At 50.9% G+C, this 24,472-nt stretch overlaps 1 protein-coding gene and 1 long non-coding RNA gene across 6 annotated transcripts in view; one reads left to right on the top strand and one right to left on the bottom strand.

The window, feature by feature from the left end:
* RNF220 (ring finger protein 220) overlaps positions 1 to 24,472 on the top strand; it is a 225,504-nt gene that overhangs the window by 181,492 nt on the left and 19,540 nt on the right. For all 4 annotated transcript variants that reach the window (XM_058717664.1, XM_058717663.1, XM_058717662.1 and 1 more), the window contains exons 2-4: positions 8,465 to 8,597; positions 16,458 to 16,503; positions 20,043 to 20,144. In XM_058717664.1, coding sequence (XP_058573647.1) covers positions 8,465 to 8,597; positions 16,458 to 16,503; positions 20,043 to 20,144 — 281 coding nt within the window. The remainder of the gene's footprint in view (positions 1 to 8,464; positions 8,598 to 16,457; positions 16,504 to 20,042; positions 20,145 to 24,472) is intronic.
* Positions 111 to 24,464, bottom strand: LOC131504849 (uncharacterized). Of its 2 annotated transcripts, none has more exons than XR_009258166.1 (3): positions 24,422 to 24,464; positions 19,991 to 20,120; positions 111 to 340 (listed from the first exon to the last, which is right to left on the bottom strand). It is a non-coding gene; the product is annotated as an uncharacterized LOC131504849 (long non-coding RNA). The 2 variants fall into 2 exon arrangements; XR_009258165.1 differs by lacking the exon at positions 24,422 to 24,464 and adding an exon at positions 23,996 to 24,406.

The raw sequence follows: 24,472 nt of genomic DNA, 5'->3' as shown, positions 1-24,472 counted from the left end.
GATGCCTATTAATCCTGACAAATGATGACTTACGAACATGTAATGCAAACTGATTCATCATACATTCAAATCCGCCGCCCCGCCCCAGCGGGAGGCCCCAGCCAGACAAGTGTATTACACGGATAATGTATTTGACGTATTAATAAAACCAGCCGCATTGCTCTGGCGCAGGGACTGGGGAATGCCAATATACGATGACAGATCACATATTGATGAAATCCAGATGTTTGGAATCATAGTCTTGGGGCCTTGTTCATATTGACTGAAGGTAAAAAATGCCATCTGTCAGCATGTTAACTCTTCCTGTCCCACACTCAGCAGAGGCACCAATCGTGGTTCTCTGGAGGGAAGAGAAGGAGAAAGGGGAGGAGTGAGAGGGGGGAGGATGAGTATGTAGGTGGTCTGGATGGTGATGGATGGATGAAGTTGGGGTATATGGCTGTACTGTGGATACAATAGGTGGAGGGGACATTTTCATGCCTTACGTTCTTGACCTCTCAGCAGCATGTGACCCTATCAGTGACAGCCCCCTCCTCGAAACTCTTCCCTTCCTGGCTTTGACGATACCATGCTTATTTTCATCCTCCTGTTGACTGTTCTTTCTTAGTCTTTGATGACTTAAACTTCTTCTACCTGTTGGAGTTATTCAGGGTTCTGTTCCAGCCTCTTCTCACTGTATACTCGCTCCCTAGGTGATCTCACCTACTCTTAACTTCAGTCACTGATTTATTCATTCAGTGAATGTTTACTGGGTATTTACTATATGCCAGACATTGTGCCAGGCACAGAGGAAGCCTGAGTGAACTTTAGCTCTTACCTATATGTCAATGTCTCCAACTCCATAATTCTGACTCCAGTTCCCATAGAGTGCCCAGAAAGCATTTTCATGTGGATGTCTTAACAGTTCCTCAGAGTAAGTACTACATCCAAACTGAACTCATTTTTTTCCTCACCAAGCCTGCTGCCCCTCCTCCTATTGTACAATGCAGTAAATGGTCTACCACCCAGCAGTTCTCAAGCCAGAAACCACGGAATCACTGTTGGCTCCTTTCAGTCCCTTAACCCCCAGATCCAACCTGTCCCTTTCAGTTCACCTCCATCATCATCGTCATCATCATCATCATCATCATCATCATCATCATTATGCTCCAGCAAGGCACCATCATGCCTCCCCTGAATTAGTGAGATCACCTTCTAAAGAGTCTTTCTGCATTCTCTACTTTGCCCCCTCAGACCGTTCTGTACTTTGCAGTTAGAATGATCTTTTAAAAAAATTTTTTAATATGTATTTATATTTGAGAGAGAACGAGACAGTGTGTGAGCAGGGGAGCAGCAAAGAGAGACAGAGACAGAGTCTGAAGCAGGCTTCAGGCTCTGAATTGTCAGCACAGAGCCCGATACGGGGCTCGAACTCATGAACCATGAGATCATGACCTGAGCCGAAGTCAGACGCTTAGCCAACGGATCCACCAGGAGCCCCAGCATGATCTTTTTTAAATGCAAGTCTGATATGTCTCTCTCCTGCTTAAAACTCTTCGATGACTTCTCACTGTATGTTAAAAACAACAACAACAGGGGTGCCTGAGTGGCTCAGTCAGTTAAGCATCCAGCTCTTGATTTCAGCTCAGGTCATGATCTCAGCTTGTGAAATCGAGCCCAGCTTCTGGCTCTGCACTGATAGGGAGGAGCCTGCTTTCGATTCTCTGTCTCCCTCTCTCTCTGCCCCTCCCCAGCTCACACATACTCTCTAACTCTCTCTTGCTTGCTTGCTTGCTCTCTGAAAAAAAAAAAAAACAACTAAATATACATTAAAAAAAATCATTAACGTAATTAAAAAGTCCTCCAGGATCTGGCCTCTCTGTCATTCTCATACTCTGTCCATCACTCTTTCTGTTCCAGCCACACTGGACACTCTTCACTTCTTCCGTTGGGCTGTCTTCCCTCTGTACCTTCAAACATGCTATTTTGTACCTAGAACACCACTTCTCCACAATCATTGCCTGACCAGTTCCCTCTGATCCTTCACACCTTTGTTTGGATGTCACTTCCTTCACCTCCCAGGCCAGCTGATATACTCCCACAGTTCCGTGCACTTACCTTTTTCTAAAACCACTCTGGGGACATTTGTTTAATGTCTCTATCTGCAACCAGTTCCTAAGCTCCTCGAGGGCAGAGAATGTACCTGTCTTGTTCATTATTGCATGGCATCCATACGGTAGCAGACCCATCATCACTATCCAGCTGCCATTGGTTGGATACTATCAAATTATTGCCTAAGTGAGTGGAAAAGGAGGTAAGTAGCTGGGTATTATTCAGTAGTTAAGAGCACTAGCACTAGTAGCTGTGTCATTTCATTGTTCTGAACCCCATTTTTTTCATCAGTGTGATTGCAATAATAATACCTACCTCACAGGACTGTTGTAAAGATTAAATGAGATAAACTATGTGCAACATTAAACCTACAGCCTAACATATAATAACACTCAATAAACAGTTATTATTATTAATAGACAGATAGTGGATAAATGGTTAGATGGATGGACAGATGCATATAGTGGCATACAAACCAATCAATAGATACATGCATGTGGATGGATAGGAAGAAGGAACTCCATGGAGGCCAGAAGGGCCAGGACCAGAGTACCTACTGAATGGGACACAATCTTGACCGTAGCAGAGAAGAAGGCCAGATACAGGGCAAGGCCGGGCCCTGTCAGAAGGGGATGGATACAGGCACAAACAACAAACTGTGCTAGTGTCCTACTAGAGATGATAATGAGCCATCACTTTGTAGAGAGCACTGGTTTAATTGAATCCTCACAAAAGTCCTGGAAGTTAGATATTATCATACCTGTTTAACACGAGGAAAAACTAAAGCTCAGAAGTGTTAAGTGATTTGCCCAAGGTCTCACAGCTAATAAGAGACAACTCTGTTGAATTCTGCTTGAAGCCTCCTCTGTGCCTTGGTCACCAGGAAATGGAAGCCGTTCTACTGGGGGGTCGGGGAAGGGAAGGGTGGGGCACATATGTGTGTACACACAAACACACACACACACACACACACACACACACACACACATTCTCTTAAAAGGCCCCACCTCTCTTGCCATTTGTCATTAGCGGTACCCTCACCCTCACTTAAACCCTGCTCCTTCTTAAATCAGACACCAGGCAGTCAAACCCTGCCTTTTGTGGTCTGCAGAGCCAAAGTTCATCAAGATGGGATTTGAACAGAGAGGGAAGAATGGAAGCCACAGGCAACAGAACTAGGACACAACCAAACAGACCAAGCCCAAGAAGCAATCCCACAGCAGGCGTGTGGCAGGGTCAGACGTGAGTTAGTGATCCAAGAAGGGAAGGCTTTCCCTTTGAAAGAATCCCCATCCTCCAGTGTCCAAGTCTGCACCTGTCTTCACTCCCTGGGATGGCAGAGATGGAGCAGCTTGGTGGGCCTTTGAGTCACCCGCCCCCGATGGTCAGCACTTCCCAACAGAGGGGGGCAGCAGAGGGCTGATCTGGGACCCCAGGTGCCTGCGGCCCAGTTCCAAGGCCTGATGGCTGCACTGGTTGGAGCCTGGCCCAGGCAAGGCAAAGGCTACTTGGTTTAACTGCTCCTCTCTCCTCAGCCTGCCTATCGGTCCTCACAGCCTGCAGTCACTTGTGGTGGAGCGTGGCTGTTCTGGGTGTGGAGTATTCTAAGCAGCTCAGAAAGGGAAAGGGGCCTTCTGGAGGCCACACAGCTAGGGAACCTGAGCCCGCAATCACCTCTGGCTCTTTGAGCTCGAGGTGCCCCGCGTAAGGCTGAGGACAGGGTCAGGCCCCTCGGCTCCCTGCTCTCCTGCTTCAGGGGATACCTGCAGCAGGCAGAAACGTGGAGGTGGCAGGCGCTGTGGTGGCGGTGGCGGTGGCGGTGGCGGGAGGGAGGTGCGGTAATGAATGTGGACGGGAGGCGGAATGAGCGATCCATCTTTGCATGGGAGGGGAGGGGGCCGCAGGCGTTCCCCCCACACACTCACACACTCAATCAGGCGCTGTCAGACCTCCGGCCGCCTGGCATTTTGGTGAAGAATCTCTCAGCTAAAAATTGTTGTCAGTCCCATTTCCTCGTTATCAGTGCAAGGGCTGAGGCAGCGCCCGGGGATTAACAGGAGCGGCGAGCGCCCGCACCGCCATCCACCGCCGATAACACCAGGCCTCCCGCCTCACCTCCCCCATTCATCATCTTTAGCACTGACAGCCCGTCCCAGTCCCTGTCCCCAGTCCCTCATGCTTCCCACGTCTCCCCACTGTGCTGCTCAGCCTGCCTCCTGACCTCCCTGGGGAGCTAGGCCTCCTGAAGAAGTACAAGATTCAACCTAGGCCCACATGACCTGGACCCACCTGTGGCAAAGGGCCTGGCCAGCCGTGGGGTGGGGCACAGGGGCAGGAGTGAGGAGTGCTCAACGAGAAGATGCTTCCTGACAGCCTGCCTCTGGGGGGCTCCGTCAGCCTACCTGTGATGCCGGCTTTGGCATTGGAGAAGGAACTCCTACATCAGAGGGGCAGCTGGACTAGGGATTTCCAGAGGTCTCTCCGGCCTGAGAAGGACTCTTAGATTCTCGGAACTGTGGCAGAGAAGAGCCAGAGGATGTCTACTCCCAGGCTTAGGAAGAGTTGGGGGTTGAGGACTTCGTTCCCACCCCCACAAGACCACAGCCCCCTCCTCTTGGCCATTCCCAGTGGTTTTATGGCCCGTTTTATGGCCACTGTAATGGCCCAGGTCAAAAGCTTCAGGGAGCTGTATTCTGGGAATTATGCAAACGAGGAGCAGGCCCAGGGCCAGAGTATGGATTTTGTCATTAAACCTGGGCAGGCCATGTCGTTAGTGCAGTAAAACCCACGTCATGACCACAGGTCTCAATATAAAATTATAGGGAACACAGCGGGGGAGGGGAAGCAGGGGGCCCATGGCCAGGCTGACACCTGCCACTCTAACCCCTGAGAAAATGGGGGTGGGATGGAGGGCATAGGCTGCAGGGACCCTCTGCTGATCCCTGTCAGTGCTGTACCTAAAGCTGGGAGTCAGGAAGAGGACCCATTGTCTCAGTAGAGAAACTGAGGCCAAGCTCAGAAAAGTAGATCTCTGTGGCAGCAAAGCAAACAGACTGAGAACAAGCATGTGGGAATGCTGATTCCTGGTCCCAGCCTTGAAGGGAAGACTCTGGGCTCCAGGAATCCCTAAGAGCCAGAGTTGGTATCCCAGGCTACTGGGCAGAAACCCTGATATTTCTACCTCAGCATAGACCCCATGCCCTGAATCCTCCCCTTTCATAGGTCTCCTCTCTTACCATTTCCCCGCTATGCCCCAGGCCCTGCCTCGATGACCCATTTCAACAGCCTTGTCAACTCTCCCTTATTCATCCTTCATGCCTTCCATCAAGTATTGCCTTTCCCTGGACCCTACCAACCATCTACCAACCATCTTCGGGCCACTCCTGCCTCGATCCTGGGGTGGCCATTCGTGCCTCCCTCAGCCCTGGTCAGGGCTGTACGGACTGGATCCGCTGACTCTTCTTTGGCTTTCCTATTAGTTTGTGATCTCCTTCCGGCCAAGAATGTGTTTTATTTATCTCTGAACTCCAGTTTCTCCTAGAATAATGCCTGACGTAAAAGAATTGTTTAATAAATGTTTTGCTGAGTGAATAAGTAAATGAAGTGATGAGATCATGAGCTGAGTACAGGGGTCACTATCCAGTTCTGAGCCTTACTTTCCCCATCCTTAAAACAAGGTAATGGCCTACAGAATTTCTAGGGTCTCCCTCACCTGGGTGATTCTCTGACTGAATGAAGTTAGAGTCACAGCTGAGACTAGAATCCTCGGCTCCCATCTTCCAGACCGGGCCACACCCGCTTCTTTTACTCACACCTTCCAGCTGTCCTCCAAGCATCTAAGGCATAGCCACCAAGGCACATGATCAGCAGGGCCCCTTTGCCTCCTCAGACACCTGACCGCACAGACTGGAGCCACACCCACCCCACCCTGTCACACACAAAGCCTCCACAGTGGACATCCCAGCTCTGCAAAGATCATCTGGCTTCTAGGACAATCCGATCTTCATTCCTATCCCCTTTCCCTTTCCTCTTTTCTCCTCCCATTATTCATTATTGCTTCTTTATTGCCCATCAAGTCAATGCCAGGTCTGTTTTCAATTGTCTATAAATATAAAGTTAGATAAGAAATGGCCCCTGCCCACAAGAAACTCACAGCTCATTCATTTACTCCTGTTCTCTGCCTGGAACACTTCTAAGATGCAACTTAAATTTCATTTCTTTGGTTAAGACTTTTCTATTTTCACTCCCCTAAACATGCAGCCAGAATGAACTACTCCCTCCTTTGAGCTCTCAGATGACTCAGTCTGGACATCCAGGAGAGCTGTGACCATCCTCAATCTTGTGTCAAAGGGAGGTGGGTTCTTGTGCTCAGCCTGAACTGGAAGCTCCTTCAGGCATGGGGCGCTAGAGTTAGCAAATGAAAATATATGATGCCCAAGTAAATTTGACTTTCAGAAAAACAGTGAGTAACTTTTAGCATAAGTATGTGCCATGCAATATTTGGGACATACTTACACTAAAAAAGTATTCATTATTTGCCTGGAATTCAGTTTTACCTGAGCATCTTATATTTAATTTGGTAACCCAACACAACCACCTTGGTCATCACTAGCATGGCCTTTATCTCTCTGAAAGCTAATTTTGACTCTCTCAGGACAAAAGTGGGAAGAAGAAGCAGGGAGGAAGATCTTGGCTTAAGCTAAAGAAGTCTTTCTACAGGCATGCCTTGGTGGCTCAGTTGGTTGAGTGTCCAACTGCAGCTCAGGTTATGATCTCACATTCGTAGGCTTGAGCCCCGCATTGGGCTCTGCACTGACAGCTCGGAGACTGGAGCCTGCTTTGGATTCTGTGTCTCCCTCTCTCTCTGCCCCTCCTCTGCTTGTGCTCTGTCTCTCTCTGTCTCTAAAAAAATGACATAAAAATTTTAAAAACTAAAAAAAAAGTCTCTCTACGGAGTTTACATAGATAGGCAAGGATATATCTGGATAAACAGGCCTCCTCAATTCCACACCTTAAGCAGAGGCCAGAAGAGCACTGGGTGGAGAGAGTGGCAAGGGAGGGGGCTTAGGCTCCTCAAAAGACGTGCATTAAGCAACCTTCAGGCTCCTTCCTAGCATAGTGTGCTCTGGTTACCATCAGCAACAGAGACAGTGACAGAGCTGGGACAGAGTGGGAACAGAGTTCAGGTTCCCAGCTGGCCCCCAAACCAACGGAGCCAGCAAAATACCCACTTGGGCTCCCATACAATTTGAAGGATATTTTGGAGGGGGAAACCCAGACTCTGTTAGATTCACAAGAGGCCAATAATGTTATCCAAGTGAGAGGTGGTGAGACCCAAACAGGAAGAATATAGATTCCAGGAATCCTGTAGAAGCAGAACGAACAGGACTTGGTGGTTTAATGAATGTGGGAGGGACAGTAAGGCATGAGAAGGGGCCTCGGGGGAGGCATAGGTTCCCGGCTGGGGTAACCAGGTGAACATTGGTGTCATTAACTAAGAGGGCACTGCTGAACAGGGAGCAGGGGTGAAGACGCTGAAGAACTTGTTTTTGGATCATTGAGTTTCAGATTCTTGGGGGACACCCAGGCATTGATATCCATTAGGTGCTTGGATAGAGGGGCTGAGAGAACCAGGGAGCGATCTGGGGCAGAGATACAGATTCTGGAGTCTACAAAGCACAGGTGGGAGTTAGGGCCATAAGAAGGAAGAAGATGATCCAGCATACAGAATAGGGAGAGAAGAGGCTACGGGAAGAACCCTGGGAAGGTGAGGAACTGGAAGAAAACACTACCCCAGAAGTCAGGCAGATCCTTTTTGGTCTTTCCCACTCAACTGTGAGGGCCTCAAAGGCAGGGACTAGATCTGATTATATGCTGTGGCCCCACTGCTCTGCACTAGGGCTAGTTCAGAGTAGACCTCAGACGATGTTTGTTGAATGACAACAGGAATGCAGGAATGAGTCCTCTTTCTCCCTCTTTTCTTCCTTCTCCAGATTTGGAGAATATAAAAACAGTAAGGAAAGGAGAGACAGAGGGGTCACTGGATATTCTGAGTGATGGTATGATTAAACCAAGACCTTCCCTAACCTGTATGAAATGAAGTGATCCAGGTTTGATTACACAGAGCATTGACTGTGTCCCAATAGATTTCCCACAGGGGCGGCCGGCTAAGGAGGCACCGTTCATGGCCCCTGGAGCCACAGAGAAGAGTGAATGGTCATGGGCTCTGAGACCCTTGGGCTCAACCCCTCTCTAGGCCAGTAAGCCCTAGGAGGCAGCAGCACGCTTGCATTGGAGGATTGGGACACTGGGTTTCTATATGTCCACAGACAAGCCCAGCTTATCTGTCTGTCTCTTCTTCTTCCCTCTCCAGGTAAGAAAAAGGCAGCAGCATTGTTTGACAGCCAGGCCCCTATTTGCCCTATCTGCCAGGTCCTGCTAAGGCCCAGTGAGTTGCAGGAACATATGGAGCAAGAACTGGAACAGCTGGCCCAGCTGCCTGCCAGGTAAGCCACCAGCTGGGGGAGCCTGCCTGCCAGAGGGTTCCACTCAGTGTTCTGGACACCAGGTCCCAGGAACCTGGCCCACACTCCATCCTCTAGGTAGAAGTAAGGCCCTACTGTTGTTCTCCTCTACTCTGCTTTCAATCCTCAGATCCTGCAGCTAAATGGTGATGCATTTCCCTTCTTGCTGTATTTTCAGAGATGGGAGGAGAGTGACCCTCTCTTCAGGCCTCAGCCTCAAAAGGGCACAAGAGGAGCTGGAAAGGGGATGAGCCACTGCCACAGGCCTGTACTGCCATGCTAAGCCTCAGGGTTAGGGTACCGGAAGCAGGGACTGGGCCTGCCAGCCTAACCAGGAGTGCAGCTTCGTGCTGCCATCCAGGGGAGTAAGCACTACCTTCTCTATCAGTCTCAGGGTCTGAAAGGTGACAATCAAGCTTAGCCATGCCCTGCTGCTCTACCCTACCTCCCTTCTCCCTGCCTGAAGGACCAGGTGGAGTCTTCTTGAGGGCCTTATGGAGGAGCCAGGTTATCAAAGGGACAGAGGAGAGGTATAACAAATCACCCCAAACCTTAGCAATTCAAAGTAGCCACTTCATTATACTCATGGCATCTGTGGCTTCAGGAATCCAGACAGAGCACAGAGGGATGGCCTGTGTCTGCTCCAGGATGTCTGGGGCCCCAGCTGGGAAGACTCGATGGCTGGGAGCTGGGATCCTCTGGAGCCCCCTTCACTCACATGTCTGGTGGCTGATTCTGGCTATCAGCTGGGACCTCAGCTGGAGCTGGGACCAAAGCACCTACACTTGGCTTCTCCACGTGGTCTGGACCTTCTTATAGCATGGCAGCCTCCAGGTAGCTGGACTTTTTATGTGGCAGCTTAGGGTACTAAAGCAAATGTTCCAGCCAAAGAGATGGGAGCTGGATCACCTTTTACAACCTAGCCTCAGAAGTCACTTAATGTCAGTTCTGCTGTACTCTATTGGTCGAGGCAGTGTCAGCCCAGCCAGACTGAAGGGGAAAAGATATACACCCCACTTTTTGATGGGAGAGTGGCAGGGTCATATTATAGAAGAGCACGTGGAATGGGAGACATGGGTGGTTGCAGCCATCTCTGGAAAATATGGTCTGCTACAGGGGAATAGCCTGTCCCACCTCTCCCAACCCCACCCTACCCCTTGTTCAGTCCAAGTCACCAGACCTGACTGATCTCCTTCCATCTACCCACACCTAATCCCCCATGCAGGGTGCAGGTGACCCAAAGGTAAACCAGAACTGGTCCCACTCCCAGAAGCTCACTACATGAGAGTAAGGAGAGCTGGGCCATGAAACCCCAAGGGATAGGGGCTGCTCTATGGGAAGAACTGTGGGGCATGGAAAAAGCACCAACCCAGCACAGAGCAAAGACCTCCTAAGGGAGGTGAGGCCTGAGCTGAATTTTGAAGGAAGAAGTATTAGTTATCTAGCACTGTGTTACAAATTACCCTCAAACCTAGTGGCTTGAAATAACAAACATTTATTACCCACAGTGTCTATGGACCATCAGTTCAGGAACAACTTAGTTGGGCAGTTGTGGGTAGTTGTGGCTTTCGGCTCAGTCTCTCATGAGGCTGCAGTCAAGATGTCAGCCAAGACAGTCATCTGAAGGTCTGACTGGGACTATGGGAGCCATTCCCAAGATGGCTTCTCCACACATGGGTCTCTCCATAAGACAGCTTGAGTTTCCCTATGACATGGTGGCTGACTTCCCACAGAGGAAGTGAGCCAAGAGAGAAACTAAGTGGGAAGCCACAATGCCTTTTATGATCTAGTCTCCGAAGTCATACACTGTTGCTTCTAGCGTATTCTATTCTCTTCATTAGAAGCAAGTCACCAAGTCCAGCCCACACCAAGAGAGGAGAATTAAACTCTATAAACTCTACTTCTTGACAGGAAGAATATCAAAGAATTTGTGAAAATACTTAAAACTGCCACAGAAGACTATACAAATGATAAAAATAATAATCTGTATGAACCTTCGCTATATGCCAAGCACTTTACATTGCATTAATTTATTTACTCTTCACAACCATCTAGGTAGGCAATAATTATTAAGTCCATTTTACAGATTAGGAAACTGAGGTACAGAGGGGTTAAGTGACTTTTCTAAGGTTGCACAGCCTGTAAAGTGGTAAAGATAAGATTCAAATCCAAGCAGTCTGACTGTGGTGCCATGCTCTTAACCCACCCCCCATCCCCCGCCCCTGGGCGCGCGCGCACACACACACACACACACACACACACTCCTGGGACTAGCCTAGAAGGGGCAGAGCATGAAAGAAATATCCTTCCGCAGATGAGTTCTACTCCTTAGCTGTCTGGGAGAGTGTCTGGGTAATAGAGGACTTCCCTCAACAAGAAGAGGAATAGAGACAGAGATGTGTGTGGAGGGCCCCGCAGGGCCCTGTAAAAGCAGTGTACCCCTAAGGGTCTGGGAAATGGGGGCCCAAGCTCTCCTTCTGCCTCCTCAGTGGGGGCCACACTAGAGCCTCATCTTCTTGGCCCCAAACCTGCACTGCCCAGGGCATCCACATCTAGCCACAGAAGTGCCCCCCCCCCAGCCATGATTCTGCACCAATCCCCCGCCCGCATATTTTCTCAGGGCACCCCCTGCTTCCACACCCTAATCCCCATGTCCATTTCCCCACCCAGAGCCCCCACATCTGCTCCGCTCCTCACGGCTGTGTCTTGCGTCCCCCACTTCTGTGCCCCTCACGTCCAGGCCCCGCCCAGCACCCCCTAACCCCTGGCATGCCCCCCCCCCCACTCGGTCTGACAGCCGGACAGCGGGATCTGCACAGCAAGTGAAATTCCCGTCGGATCGATAAAGCCGAAGCGCTGGCGGCGACGGGTCGATGGTTTTATCTGTCTCGGCCCCGCCGCGCCCGGCGCGCTGACAGTCCGACCGGCCGGCAAAGGCGTTCAAGGGCAGCCGCGCCCGCCGCCCCCTCCCCTCCCCTCTCTCGCCCTCCCCTCCCTGCGGCCGCTGCGCGCACCGGACTGCAGGCTGGACCGGCCGCTGCCGCCCTCGTGATTTATCTGGATTTTTAATTGGAAAAAATTTGCGAATTAATTGATTTCAGGAACTTGCCAATTAACATTGTAATTGGGTGCGTGATAAATTCCCAAGGAGCGTGTCAGCTCCCTCCGGGCTGAGGGCGCCGCAGAGCCCGGGTAGCGCTCGGGGAGGGCCCCAGCCTTGGCTGCCCTTGCCCCGCCCCTGCCCGCTGTCTGGGAGACCTGAGGAGAGCAGAGGAAGTTGGGAAAAGATGTGGCACCTGGACTCCTGACACCCCTGAGACTCCTCCCTCCTCTCTCCCGCCGCCCGCAGCTCCAGGAGCTGAACGGAAACTTTGACCAGCCATTTCACAGATGGGGAAACTGAATCCTGCAGGAGGACACTAATCCTGTGTGTGCCTGGGCACATCCCAAAGGAGGGCATTCCCCCATCCATGACCTGTGGCCAGAGCCTTTCTCCACAGCTCTCCAGTCTTCCCCTTTCCCTTCCACTTCACGTTCCCTCTCTCTTCTCCCTTCTCCCTGCTTCCCTGCCTTCTTCTCTTCTTCTCTCCAGTTTTCTCCCTCCCTCTCTTACCCTGCCTTTGCCTCTTTTGCTCTCCCCCCCGCCCCCCCAGCTTAGCCAGCTCTGGAGCCTGTAGATGCTGCTTCAGGGTGGCTCTCCATCGCCTGGGGGGCCTCCCTTCCTCCCACACGGCTGCTTCCCCAGAAGTTCTTCAGGATGGGCCTGCGTTCAAGGGCCCATCTGCCTCCTTTGTGCCTTCTGTCTCCCTTTGCCCAACAGCACAGAACAGGCCTCCCTGGGGGCAGGCTGCTATTTCAGACACACCTAAGGACTCGCACAGAGAAACAGGGGGGTGGTGGTGCGGGGACCTCCCAGCTCCCAAACTAGGGCTGGCTACTTTTCAGAGACACAGGCAAACATGCATACATAACATACAGGCACACGCACACCCCCACATTCCAACACACATAGATGTGCTCACCACACACACACACACACACACACACACACTGAAAGAACCACTTCCAACACATGCTCATTCCCACAGGTACATGGGCACACAGACACCTACAGGAAGAAGAGTCAGAACTCCTGTTGGCAAAGCGTTTATACTTTTCAAAGTACTTTTACATTTGGGATCAGAGGCTATGGCCATATACCCTCCCTCACCCCTCCCTTTCTCAGTCCTGCACTGGAGCACCAGTAGACCCCAGGACTAAGTTAGTTCGAATAAGGGGGCTAAAGTTAGATTGAGGACAGGTTGGAGGGGGCTTTCAGGGCTGAAAGGTTGTCCTAGCTGTGGTGGGGGAGCTAGAACATTGGTGGGTCTCAGGAAGTTTGATCACATTGCAGAACTGTAGGAGAATCACTCTGGAGGCCAGTGCAGAGCATGAATTGGGGGTTGAAGGGGGGCAGGTGAGGAGGTTGGGCAGGGTCCAAGGGACAGATGATGAGGCTGACCTGGGACAGTGGCAGTGGGAATGGAGAAGAGGGAATGATGAGAGACTGGTGGAGGAAGAAGCAAGAAGGGAGCAGGGTACTTACTAGGAAGAGCTTTCTGACCTGGGTGATGGGAAAGGTGATGATGGCGAGGAAGCAAATTTCTGAGGAAAGGAGGAAATAATGGATGGCGCTCTGGGCACACTAAGCCTAAGATGTCTCTGGGATGGTGATGGGGTGGAAACTGGATGTGTACAGACAAGCAGCAACATAGATGGGGGCTGAAGATTGGAGGGTGGTGGAGAGCAGCCCCCAGACTTGTGAGGCTTACCTTGGTGAGGCCTGAGCCCAGAGGCCTTTTCTGGGAGACTTCCAAAGCCACTTTTAGATCTGGCCTGTAGGATAGGAAGCCAGCTCTGTGGTCAGTGCTTTCAAAGGGCTGGAAGGAGCCACAGGGAGGCTGGGTGACTCTAGAGAGGCGGGGTATGGAGATGGCAGTGCCCCCACCCCCACTTAAGCCTTATTTAAGGCCGGCCTCGGTGTTTGGTTGGGTAATGAACTAGATAAACAATTCCCCAAATAGATTAAAACGAAGTGTAACTTACAAAGGCGGCTGGTGATGATGGTTTATTCCCGGGCAGCACACCATTTCTTTATTTCCAAGGATAATTCAGTGTAAATCACCTTAATTAAAAGTGTCAGCCCAGCCCATGAATATTGTACTTAGGAACGCGTTTCCTGGGTCCCAGTTATAATTTAAAACCCATGGATCACTAGGCAGCGAGTGACTGAGAAGGGAGGAAATCGTTGGGGGTGGGCTGTGGAAACAGGGAAGGACGGAAGGCAGAGGAGCCGATGGGCTGGGCAGGATCCAGTCTGCCTGTAGCTCTGGGGCTCAGACCTCTCCTTTTGGAGGCAGGCTTTTCACCAGACTCCCCTCTCTGGGGGACCAAGCACACTTGGTGGTGATCAGGTTGTTGGAAGAAAGGTGGGGTAGGGTGGGAACACTTGCTCAGAGAGAGGGCGGGAGCTTGAGGTAGTACCAGTCTGACTTAAGGGAAAGGTAAGAGTACTGGCAAAGGGAGAGCCTGGACATTCTCACCCTAGATGTCCTCATTTCTATTCACCAGCCGAGGAAACTAAAGCCCAGAGTCAGTAGGATGCTCCCCAAAGTGGAGAGAGAAAAAGAACTCCAAGCTCTGTCCTCCATCCTAACCCCTGAGTAGCTTTAGGAAATCAGTGTGGGCAACTGAAAAGCAGCACTTTGGACTCGGTCAAACATGAACTCAAACCCTACATGGGCTGTGTGAACGTAGAGGTGTCAGTCAACCTCCATTGGTCAACTTTGTAAAGTTTTTGTGAAGATTAAAGAGAGAACACATATAAAGTACCCGACCCATACCTGTCACGTGTGGTTGATGCACAATCATTGTTCACTCTTTCCTTTTCTGTCCCAACCTGATCCTGCTCAGATAAAGCTCAAACCTCAGGCCAGCAAGAATGCTGTCGCACAGTAGATGCCTCATTTCTGTACCTGTCCAGGCACGGTGCCGGGCACAATGGGATGTCAGTACTTGTTGACTGAGTGAAGGAATGCTAAAAGTAATGAACTCAAACTAGTTGCTCCTCAAGAGCAGCTCAGTTTCCTCTCTGTATCCCCATTGCCTAGATCAGGGCCTGACAGGGAGCAGGAATACAGGGACTGTTTAAGAACCAAATGTAACTGAATGGAACCTGGTCTGGTTGTCCTTCCCAGTCTGTGATGCCCACACTCTGTAATCAGCCAGGCAAACAGTTCTGTGTTTACATTCAGATCTGTGATGTGTGTATCTATGTGGGTGTGTGTCCACGTGTGTCTGCATTTGTGGATGTGTAAGTATCTGGGTGTGTGTTGGTGCATGTGGGTGTACCTGTGCATGTGTTTATGTAGATGTTGGTGCCCGAGCAGCTCTTCACAGTCTGGGTGACTGTTGTGAATGTGTCTGTATTTACAACATGTTTGAGCCAGTGGGTGTGACCACATGTGTCTGAGTGACTGTTGACAGAATTATGGACAGTGGATATGTGTGTATCTGCCTTTATACCAGGGTTTCTCAACCTCAGCACTATTGACATTTTGGGCCAGATAATTCTTTTTTGTGAGGGGCTGTCCCATATACTGTATGTTGGTTAATATCCTCTACCCACCAGATGCCAGTAGCAAACTCCCTACCCCCATCTGTGATGACCAGAAAGGTCCCCAGACATTGCCAAATGTGCCCCAATGGACAGCCGCTACTTTATCTGAATCTATGTCTTTGCTCACGTATTGGGGTACCTATGTCTGACCCTATGGGTGATTCCTGTGTATACGCCCTGAGTCCGTGCGTGTCCTATGCACTCTGCCTTGGGTATGTGTCTTTTGTGCTTTATGGACATCTCTGTGGGCATGCTCTACCTGAATAGCTTGTATGGGTGTCTGTGCAGGGACCCTATGTGAATGGGCTGTGTCTGCCTCCTGCACATATCAGCCAGCGCCTCTGCGTGCATGTATTTGTATGTATGTGTGAGTGCACGTGCGTGAATGTGTGAGCACAGATGTGGTGAGCACAGTGGGGGCAGCAGGGAGGGAGGGACAGGAACAGGGATATTAATGTTTCTGAAGTGGATCTGATTTGATACGTCTTGTTCCATTGTCAGCATCTGTTTAGCAGGGATTTGTAATACTTTGTGGCTCTGGATCACTCATGCTTAGCGCAGGATGTGGCCTTGCATACCAATTTTGTTATTAAACACAGTCCTCGCCTCCCCCACAGCCCATCCATCACCTCCCACCCCCGCCCCCGCCTGCTCCGAGCCGCCCACCATATTTCAGGGCCCAGCTCCCGCCCGCCTGCCGCGCCCGATGCCGGAGGGCCTGGGGCTGACAAATTGAATCAGGGGGAGATCATTCCTGGCCTAACGCAGTTTGCAGTGTGTTGGAGGGAGAATTGACAAGAGCCATGTCAGCTCCATCACCCCCAATCCCATAGGAGCTAAGAGCAGGCTGGGGACAGGAGGTGGAGGGAAGGGGGCATCCAGGACAAGCAGAACCCTCAGGGCTGATACCAGGAGTCAGGTAAAGCCCCTTTCCTCAGATTCATGGGGGAGCCTACCATGCCTACTGTCTCTGTCCCCCTCCCAGGAGCCAGCTGTTGCCACTGGCCCCTGATGGAGGCTGAGCTAGTCAGGGCCAGCTGAGGTTGAAAGGCCTTGGTAGAGCTTGGCTGAACAGGGCTGGGCTAAGCTGGCTATGCCTTCTCTTTTTGGGGTTTTCTTGCTATTCTCTTGCATGCCCTGGGCAGCAAGTGGGATAGTCACCCTGTTCTCTTCTTTCTTGGCAGCAAGAATTCCCTTCTGAAGGATGCCATGGCTCCAGGCACCCCCAAGGTAGGTGGACAATTGTGTGTTTTCCTCCTACCCATCCTAACCTAGGCTTCCCCATAACTGATTCCTCTTGAGGAAAAGGAGCTCTTCCTGGATCCCCAACTGTCTCCAGGGTTTGATCGTCAGCCTGAGGCCTAAGGCTTCCCTGTGTGCTTGAGAGAGAGAGAGAGAGAGAGAGAGAGAGAGAGAGAGAGAGAATGTAATCTGAGTATGAGCCAGAATATGCTCATCTGACTTCTTCCTTTTCCAGTCAGAACAGGAATCAAAGCTAAGAATGACATGGGGGCATGGGGGACCCAGACACTAAGGCTGGGGAGACTCCAAGAAGGAAGGTGAGCTGTAGCAGGTAAATAAAAATATAGAAGTGCTGGTCAAGACAGATAGTACACAGGCCTTAGAAGACACACCATGGGGTGTGTGTGTGTGTGTGTGTGTGTGTGTGTGTGTGTGCATGAGTATGTGTATACTTTGTCCTGAGGGCAGCGGAGAGCCAGGGAGGATGTTGGACTCATCTGGGAAGACAGTCTGCCCCTCTAAACAGATACCATGGGAGAGAGGTTTGGGAGCATCAGATGGAGAAAGGAAAAATGAAGGGCAAGTAGCTGGCTCAAAGGAGGGGCCAGAGAGACCTCAGCACAATGATGTGATTTGTATCAAGAACTCCCATAGATGGCCACAGATGGTACTGCTTTCCCAAAGGTGATGATTTTGAGGAAGTGGGGACCTGGGGAGGAGAACTAAACCCTACTCACTAAACCCTTCCTCACCCTTGGCAAGGCAACATATTTTGTTAAAAGTTCTCACAATGACTCTTAAAGGCAGGAATCCCTGGCCCTTTTTATAGGGAGTGAGGAATGAGTGTTGAAGCTTCCAAAATGGATGGAATCAGTCAGGAGGACTGCACAGAGAAATCAAAGAAAAAGCCAGGAAGAGTATCTGGGGACCTCTATGGGCGGGGGGGGGGGGGGTCAAGATAAGGTACAGGCACCAGGAAGGGGCCAGAGGAGGAACAGTCATACATCGGGATGGGTACAGGAAAGCATGGTATCCCAGACTCCTAGGGGAGAAAAGTTCCAAAACATATGGGGTGGTCAGCAGTCAAAGAGAGAAAGTCTGGAGAAGGGGGCCATTGTGTTGAGAAATCTTAAAGCCACTGGTGACCTCTGAGGGGGCAGTTTGGAGAAAAGGAGCCAGAGTGATAATATTACCTCCAGGGGTTGGCCCAACTCCCCTGCAGACCTTTAAAAAGGGTGGGAGTGGATTTTGCACCTTCGCTCAGGAAATCACTCGACACAGAAAGTTGGACAGAGGAGGGGCAGGGAGGCTGGTCCAGTCTTAGATGGGTGCAGGCCCTGACCAAGGTAGCAAAGCCCTCCTGCCTAAAGAGAAAAGGTGGGGGTTGCCAGGCAGCCGTGGATCATACAGGTAGGGAGCCACACTCACAGAGCTTGGCCCGGCCTGCAGCATTCAGTGGTTGTGGTTAAGGAAGGTAGGCCATGGACAAGCTGCCAGGTCAGCCACCGCCACAACCACAGACACCCGACACCTGAGTGTGGCTGTCAGGGCTGGGGATTGGACCACAGTGAGGCCAGTGCTCTAAGGATAAACACAGATACAATCCACACCCATACCTAGTCCCCCGCATACGCAGATGCACACACACCGAGGTCAGAATACTCACACAGGAAGTCCTAAAACACATGCAGATCCTCCAACTGCCGACACAGGCATATTGATAATTAGGCAAGGACCCCTGCTCGCCCAATTCCAGATTCACACTTATGCCCCCAAAGCTGACCATTTCAACCCCCAAAGCTGACCATCCCCTGCCTGTGGCTGAGGCTTTAGGGGAGCAGGTCATGGGTGGAAGAGGCATGAGGTAGAAGGTTCAAGCAAGAAACTGAGAGGACAGGGAGAAGGAGGGAGGGAGGGAGAGGAGAGGGCGAGGGGGCCTTAGACAAGATTGATGGCCTCATTGCCATTAAGAAAAAAATTAGCCGGTGGCGGCTATCATATTAAAGGGTGAAGAAGCCGTGAATTATTTTCTTAAAGATCTTATCGCTTACAATGATAATTTTACCTTCCAAAAGGCCACTTTTAATGAGGCGAAGAGCCAGGCAAAAAGTCATGATTTAATGCCGGGATTTTTTTTTTCAAAACACATTTTACTGCTTTTTGGTCCATGTTTAAAAAGCGCCAGTGACCTTTTTTTATTCTGCTTGCCCCAGGTGTAATGCTGGGGCCTCTCAGGGCTTCTAACCCAGAGAGAATGAGAGAGAGAGACAGAGAGAGAGACAGAAAGCAAGCATACAAGAGCAAGCTTTCTCATGGTGGGGGGCAGGGACGCCACTTTGTTTCCCCTCCTCAGCATCTTCCCTGGGACCAGAGAAGGCAAAGGACATTGCCTGAAAGACCACCTCAGTCTGGAGTGGGGGCTTAGTCACCCACTAGGCCTCCCCCTGGGCCTGGCTGGGTGAAAAAAGGGCTCCGAGTTGCAGGCCCTTCCCAGCCTCTTTCCTCCACCAGCTTTGGGGGGCCAGGCTGAGTCAGGGAGCCCTGCCAGACCAGCAGCTGCCCCTCCCTTCCCAGGGCCCTTGCCTGAGGATGTGCAGCATGGCCACCGCATGCGGGTCACATCCTAAGGCTCGGTCGGAGATGAAGGATAAATGGCTGCTCCATCTTTCCCAAATTGCTTTCTTTGGGCTGTCACTGGTGATTTGGCATGGTTTCTCGGCTGGGGAGGCCTCCTAGGGGCTTGTATGCTTCCGGCTCAGAGCTGTGCAAACTGGAAAGGGTGGGAGAAGGAAGTAGGGATTGCTTTCAGGCCTCCAGGCCCCCAGGTTGCAGCTGAACAGGCCTTGGCAAGAGCCAGCAAGAGCAGGCTGAACGTGCCATGTAGTATTTAGGATTGTGGCGCTCACACACAATGTAAAGCGGACAGTTTATTAATCTACACTGCAGGCGCACGTAGGAGAGGCCATGCGGGACTGACGTGGGGGGGTTAGTTCTCCTAGGGTTCTCGCTGGGGTCATTGCCGCAGCGCAGGGATAAATGGACCCAGCGTACATCCCTAGCTGCATGCAGGAAACTCATACATACTATTTAATTTACTGTCTCCATAGCAGGGCTGCCTTCAGCCCGTATTAGGGGCAGGCAGGGCAGCAGGTATGCGGCTTTACCCCCAATCCTTCAGAACAGTCCCAGAGTCTCTGCTTGTGAAAGGAGAACAAAGCATGTATTATCTCATCCAACTGGGAGTGGGCAGGGAGTCCTGCCCCACTGGGACAGAGATTACCTGGGGTCCACGAGGTTTGGACCCTCTCAGAGGTCTCTACCCATCCCTGAAATCAAGCCATCCTCTCCCACAACCACATCCTCAGGGCCTCAAAGCCTGCCTTCCGGATCTCAAGAGTGGTTCCTCTATCCCTCTGCCTCCCTCCATGGCCCTCTCCCAAAAGTTCTGTTGGACTGGGAACCCTAGGGGACTGACCGACTGCAGGTCTCATTTGGCCTGAGGCGACATGTCCTTTTTCTTCTTCCAGTCCCTCCTGTTGTCTGCTTCCATCAAGAGGGAAGGAGAGTCTCCAACAGCATCACCACACTCCTCTGCCACTGATGACCTGCACCATTCAGACAGATACCAGGTGAGGAGGGAGTGCGTGAGCGTGAGATGGAAGCTCCTGTGGTGAAAGCTTAGAGGGGCATGCTGGTGCTGATTCCTCCCCTCCTTGGGAGGTGAGAAGAGAAGCCAGAACTGTATTTGGTTCCCTCTGTGTCTAGTGCCCCTAACTGAAACCAGAAGGCACACGTGTCAGGGAATGGGCCTTAAACAGATAGGTTTTAAGGAGCAATGCAAGGTCACCTGGGTTCTGGTGGGCTGTAAGCACTTCTGAAGCCATCAAGAGGTATCCCATGTGGTTTGGTTTCATGAGGGACCCAGAGGCATAGCCCCAAATCCCCTGAAGACTTCAGACTTCCAAACCAGGATCCCTTGAGCAAATAACTATTCAATCCTGCCAAACCTTCATATCAGACCCAGAATGAGACAAGAAGACACTGCCTGAGTGCCTTGAGCAAACAGGAAAGGAGTAATCACAGTCCTAAAAGATCACAGCAAGACGGGGGCCTAAGGGTAACATCCTAGCTCTAAATGGGTCTCCTTTATGGTAGAAAGAGAAAGAACTGCCCCAGAAACTTCTGTCTGGGGAGAGACAGAGCCCTGCCCTTGGGAGCCCCAATCAGATGGAAAAAACAGGGCCCTGCTCTAAGAAACATTGGTCTCAATGGCAAAAGGGCTTCTTGGGGAGCCCAGTACGAAAGGAGAAAACAGCCCTGACTCAGAAGCCCTGATCTGATATGGAGACAGGCAGCAGGGACCTACAATTCTGGGTGGAGAGCCTGGGTCACTGCCCCGGCATACAGGAACTCTTTGTTGGAATTAGAGATGTTCCCCTTGGGCCCCCTTTCCTCCCAACTGACACAGCCCGGCATCAGGGTGCGAGCTTAGAGAAGGGAGTGGACACCGGCCTCCACTGGCACCTCCTCTGCTGGGTGCTTCGGTACTGGGACTCAAACTGCATAGCCCTAAGTGTGAGCCCCAGGGAGGGATCCCCCTCTCATAAACCCTGGTTCAAGACAGGCAGCCCAGTCCGGCCCCTGAAAAACACTGCTATTACCCAGACAACCCTAACATAGGTGGAGAAATGACCCAACCTCAGGGAATTCTGGTCTGATAGGGAGACAAGGCTCTGTAACAGAAAGTTCCACTCCAAAGGGATGGACAGAGCCCTGCCCTTAGGGTGCATCCTGCCACCCTCTCTACTTCAGTCACAGCATTCAGCCTCAGCACCTGCTGAGCTAAGAACTACCATCAGGCACAGGCACAGGCACGGCCTGCTAAGACATGGCACCAAGGTCTTCTGTGATTTAGGTTCAACCCGTATTTCCATTGCTAATACTTCCATTCCTAATACTGCCCTCCAGGAATCCTCTGAGCTATCCTCACAGAATTAATGCTCACTACTCCCTGACTGTGCCATTCCTTTCTTGCCTGCACACTTTTACGCATGCTGTTTTCTTTTAATGGGACTATTTTACCCCATCCCATCACATTTCTATTTATATTTCAACAACTTGCCCAAATACCATCTCCAGGAAGCCTTTCTGGATTAGCTATCTCTTCTCACAAACCCTATATGTCCCTATGATTACCCTTATCATCCTATATTGTGATCACCTGTTTATCTATGTTTCCATTATTTACTGACATATAACCAGCCATCCCAAAACTTAGTGGCTTAACACAATTTGTTATTTCTCATGATTTTTTCAGTTGACTGGGCCTTTCCTCATTTTTGCAGCTCATTCAGCTAGATGACTGACTAGGCTGGAAAGCCTCACATTCTGGGAGATCAGGGTGCCTTGGTTCTCTTCCATGTGGCCTCTGGTAGGTTAGACCGGCTTCCTTACTTGGCAGCCTCAGGGCAGTGTCACACCAAGGGGACGAAGGCCAAAAGTGCAAAGCCTCTTGAGGCCTAGAATCTGGAACTCACACATCACTTGACAAAGCAAGTCCCAAAGCTACCCCATAATCGAGGGATGAGGATTCTGTCCTCTTGACAGAAGGAGCTGCAAAGAATTATGGCTGCATTTAATCTATCACAATGAGCATGACTGTTTCACTAAACTGGGAGCTCCTCCAAGGCAAGGACGTTGTCCCATCCTTCTATACTCCCTTCCTGTACTCACACATGCCCGGCCCAGTGTCCTTGCCTTCAAGGGGTTAGATTTGCAAATAAATAATTATAGCCCAGTGTTTAAGTGCTGTAACAGTTATAAATAACTTTCTGGGATAGTCCAGTGTAAAGAGGGGGTTTATCAGAGCAAGTTTCACAGAGAGGTAATGAATGAACACGGTTTCAGAACACAAGTAGTTCACTTTGATGAACAAGGAAGATTCTTCGTCTGCCATTTCAAGGCAACGCTGTGTAAAGAGCATAGAGGTGTAACACAGAATGATGTATTTGGGGACTTGCTAGCAGTTCACTTTTGTTAGCATGTAAAACCCAAGGGGAATTAGCAGGAGGTGAAGCTGGAAACCCCAGGGACTAGCTGGATATCCCATCCCCTGATCTTTACACAATGCCTGGCATGTACTAGTTGGTTGGTTATGTTGGATTTTTTTTTAAAAAACCATCAGTGTAGGTCTTGAAAGCAGGGAGTGTTGGTTTCTGGTTTGGATTCCCATTTACTTAGCCCCTGCTGGGTTAGCCCTCTTAACCATTCCTCATTTTATCCTCATAGCAACTGTGAAGGCTAGGATTCATTGTCCCCCATTTACTGCTAAGGAAACAGGCCTGGAGAGGGGGTGTGACTTTTTGGGGAACACATAAATTATGAGGAACAGAGTCAGAATTTGACCTGGGATCTGTCTGGCCCTGAATCCTAAACTGTTTCCCAGCCCTGCACCGGGCTCAGGGAGTTCCATTGTAAATATCCTTCTCCCATTACCACTGATATCTCCTGCATGCTAGGCCCTGTGCTGGGTGACTGGATACTGGAGAGATATCATCACCACCACCACCACCAGCCCCCACCGTAGAAGGGACACATAGGTAATCACCATATGCAAGATCAGAGGGAAGCCAAGGGATGGTGAAAACTCAGAGGAGGCAACAAACCCAACCTCGGGGGGGGGGGGGGGGGGGGGGGGGGGGAAGTGAAGCTTTCTCAGAGTCCTGAAGGGAGGAACAACCGTTAACCAAGCAGGGGATATGGAAGCAGCAGGATAATCTAGCCCAGAGTCCAGAGCATGAAGTGCTCAAAGAACTATATATAGTTAGCTCTATAGAGCTGAGTGTGGAGATGGCAAGGGGAGAGCGCAAGAGTGGTAGAAGTCTGAAGACAAAAACAGGTCAAATAAGGCCTGTGTGCCATGCTACAGATCTTCTAGGTGGAGAACCACTAAAGGATTTAAAGAAGTGGGGGAGAGGGAGAGAGGGTCGATTTTGCATGATACAAAGATTACACTATCTGTTGTCTGAAGTATGGTCAGGGAGAGAAACTGAAGACCAGAAGGCCAGATGAGAGGCAAATTTTGAAAGCTCACACGATTATGAACCAGAGCAGTGACATCCAAGACAGGTATAGTCATAGAAGAAACACTCAGGGATGTCTTGCCTATGCCAAGCGCTATGCGGGGACTCTGGGTTCACCTGTATGACTCAGACATGACCCCAACCCTACAGTGGTCAGCCCACCGTACAAATTTGTATGAGCTATAATGAGGGTAGAGATGGAAGCACTCTAACGGGAGGAAAAGAAAAGTATTTTTGCTTAGGTCTGGAAAGATGAGTACGAAATGCGCAGAAGTGGAGATGAGAACATTTAAGAGACCTTTAAAGACAGACTTCCTGGAATCTAAAGTTGGACTGAGTATGAGGAATGAAGGAGGGTGGGGCCAACGACACCTCTAAAGTTTCCGGTGTGGGCACACCTGAGTGGATGGTGGTATCCCCTTACGAACTGAGCACCCAGGAGAAAAGCGGCTGCTTGCGGGATGTTGAGTTCCACGTTGGCTGTGTGGGTGTAAGGTACCCGTGAAAGCTCCAGGGGCTGTCCAGCAGACAGCAGAAATGGGAATCCTCTAAGAACGGGACTACAGAAAGGCTAGGGGTTGGGGCGGGACAATTTGGGACACTCGGTGGGACCGCCCAGAGACGACCCGGAATCCAAACGCCTCCTCCCCAGCAAAGCGCCAGCAGCAGGGCCGGGGTCCGGGCTGAGGCTCTGGGACTGAAGGAGCTCCGCGCGGGCAGGGCGCGTGGAGCGGGGTGGGAGGACCCGGCAGTGTCTAAAACTGGGGCTGGTAGGCTTTGGGTGCGGTGGGAGGGACCCCAGGGCGGCCCCAGCCAGTTACTACCGGAGTAAGAGCAGCTGTTTCCTGGTCCTGGTCCGGCCGCCCCCCCACCCC

The sequence above is a fragment of the Neofelis nebulosa genome, chromosome 2 (genome assembly GCF_028018385.1).
Source record: "Neofelis nebulosa isolate mNeoNeb1 chromosome 2, mNeoNeb1.pri, whole genome shotgun sequence".
NCBI classification, from domain to species: domain Eukaryota; kingdom Metazoa; phylum Chordata; class Mammalia; order Carnivora; family Felidae; genus Neofelis; species Neofelis nebulosa.
Note: the sequence above shows the minus strand (reverse complement) of the source record. Positions and strands in the feature narration are given on the sequence as shown.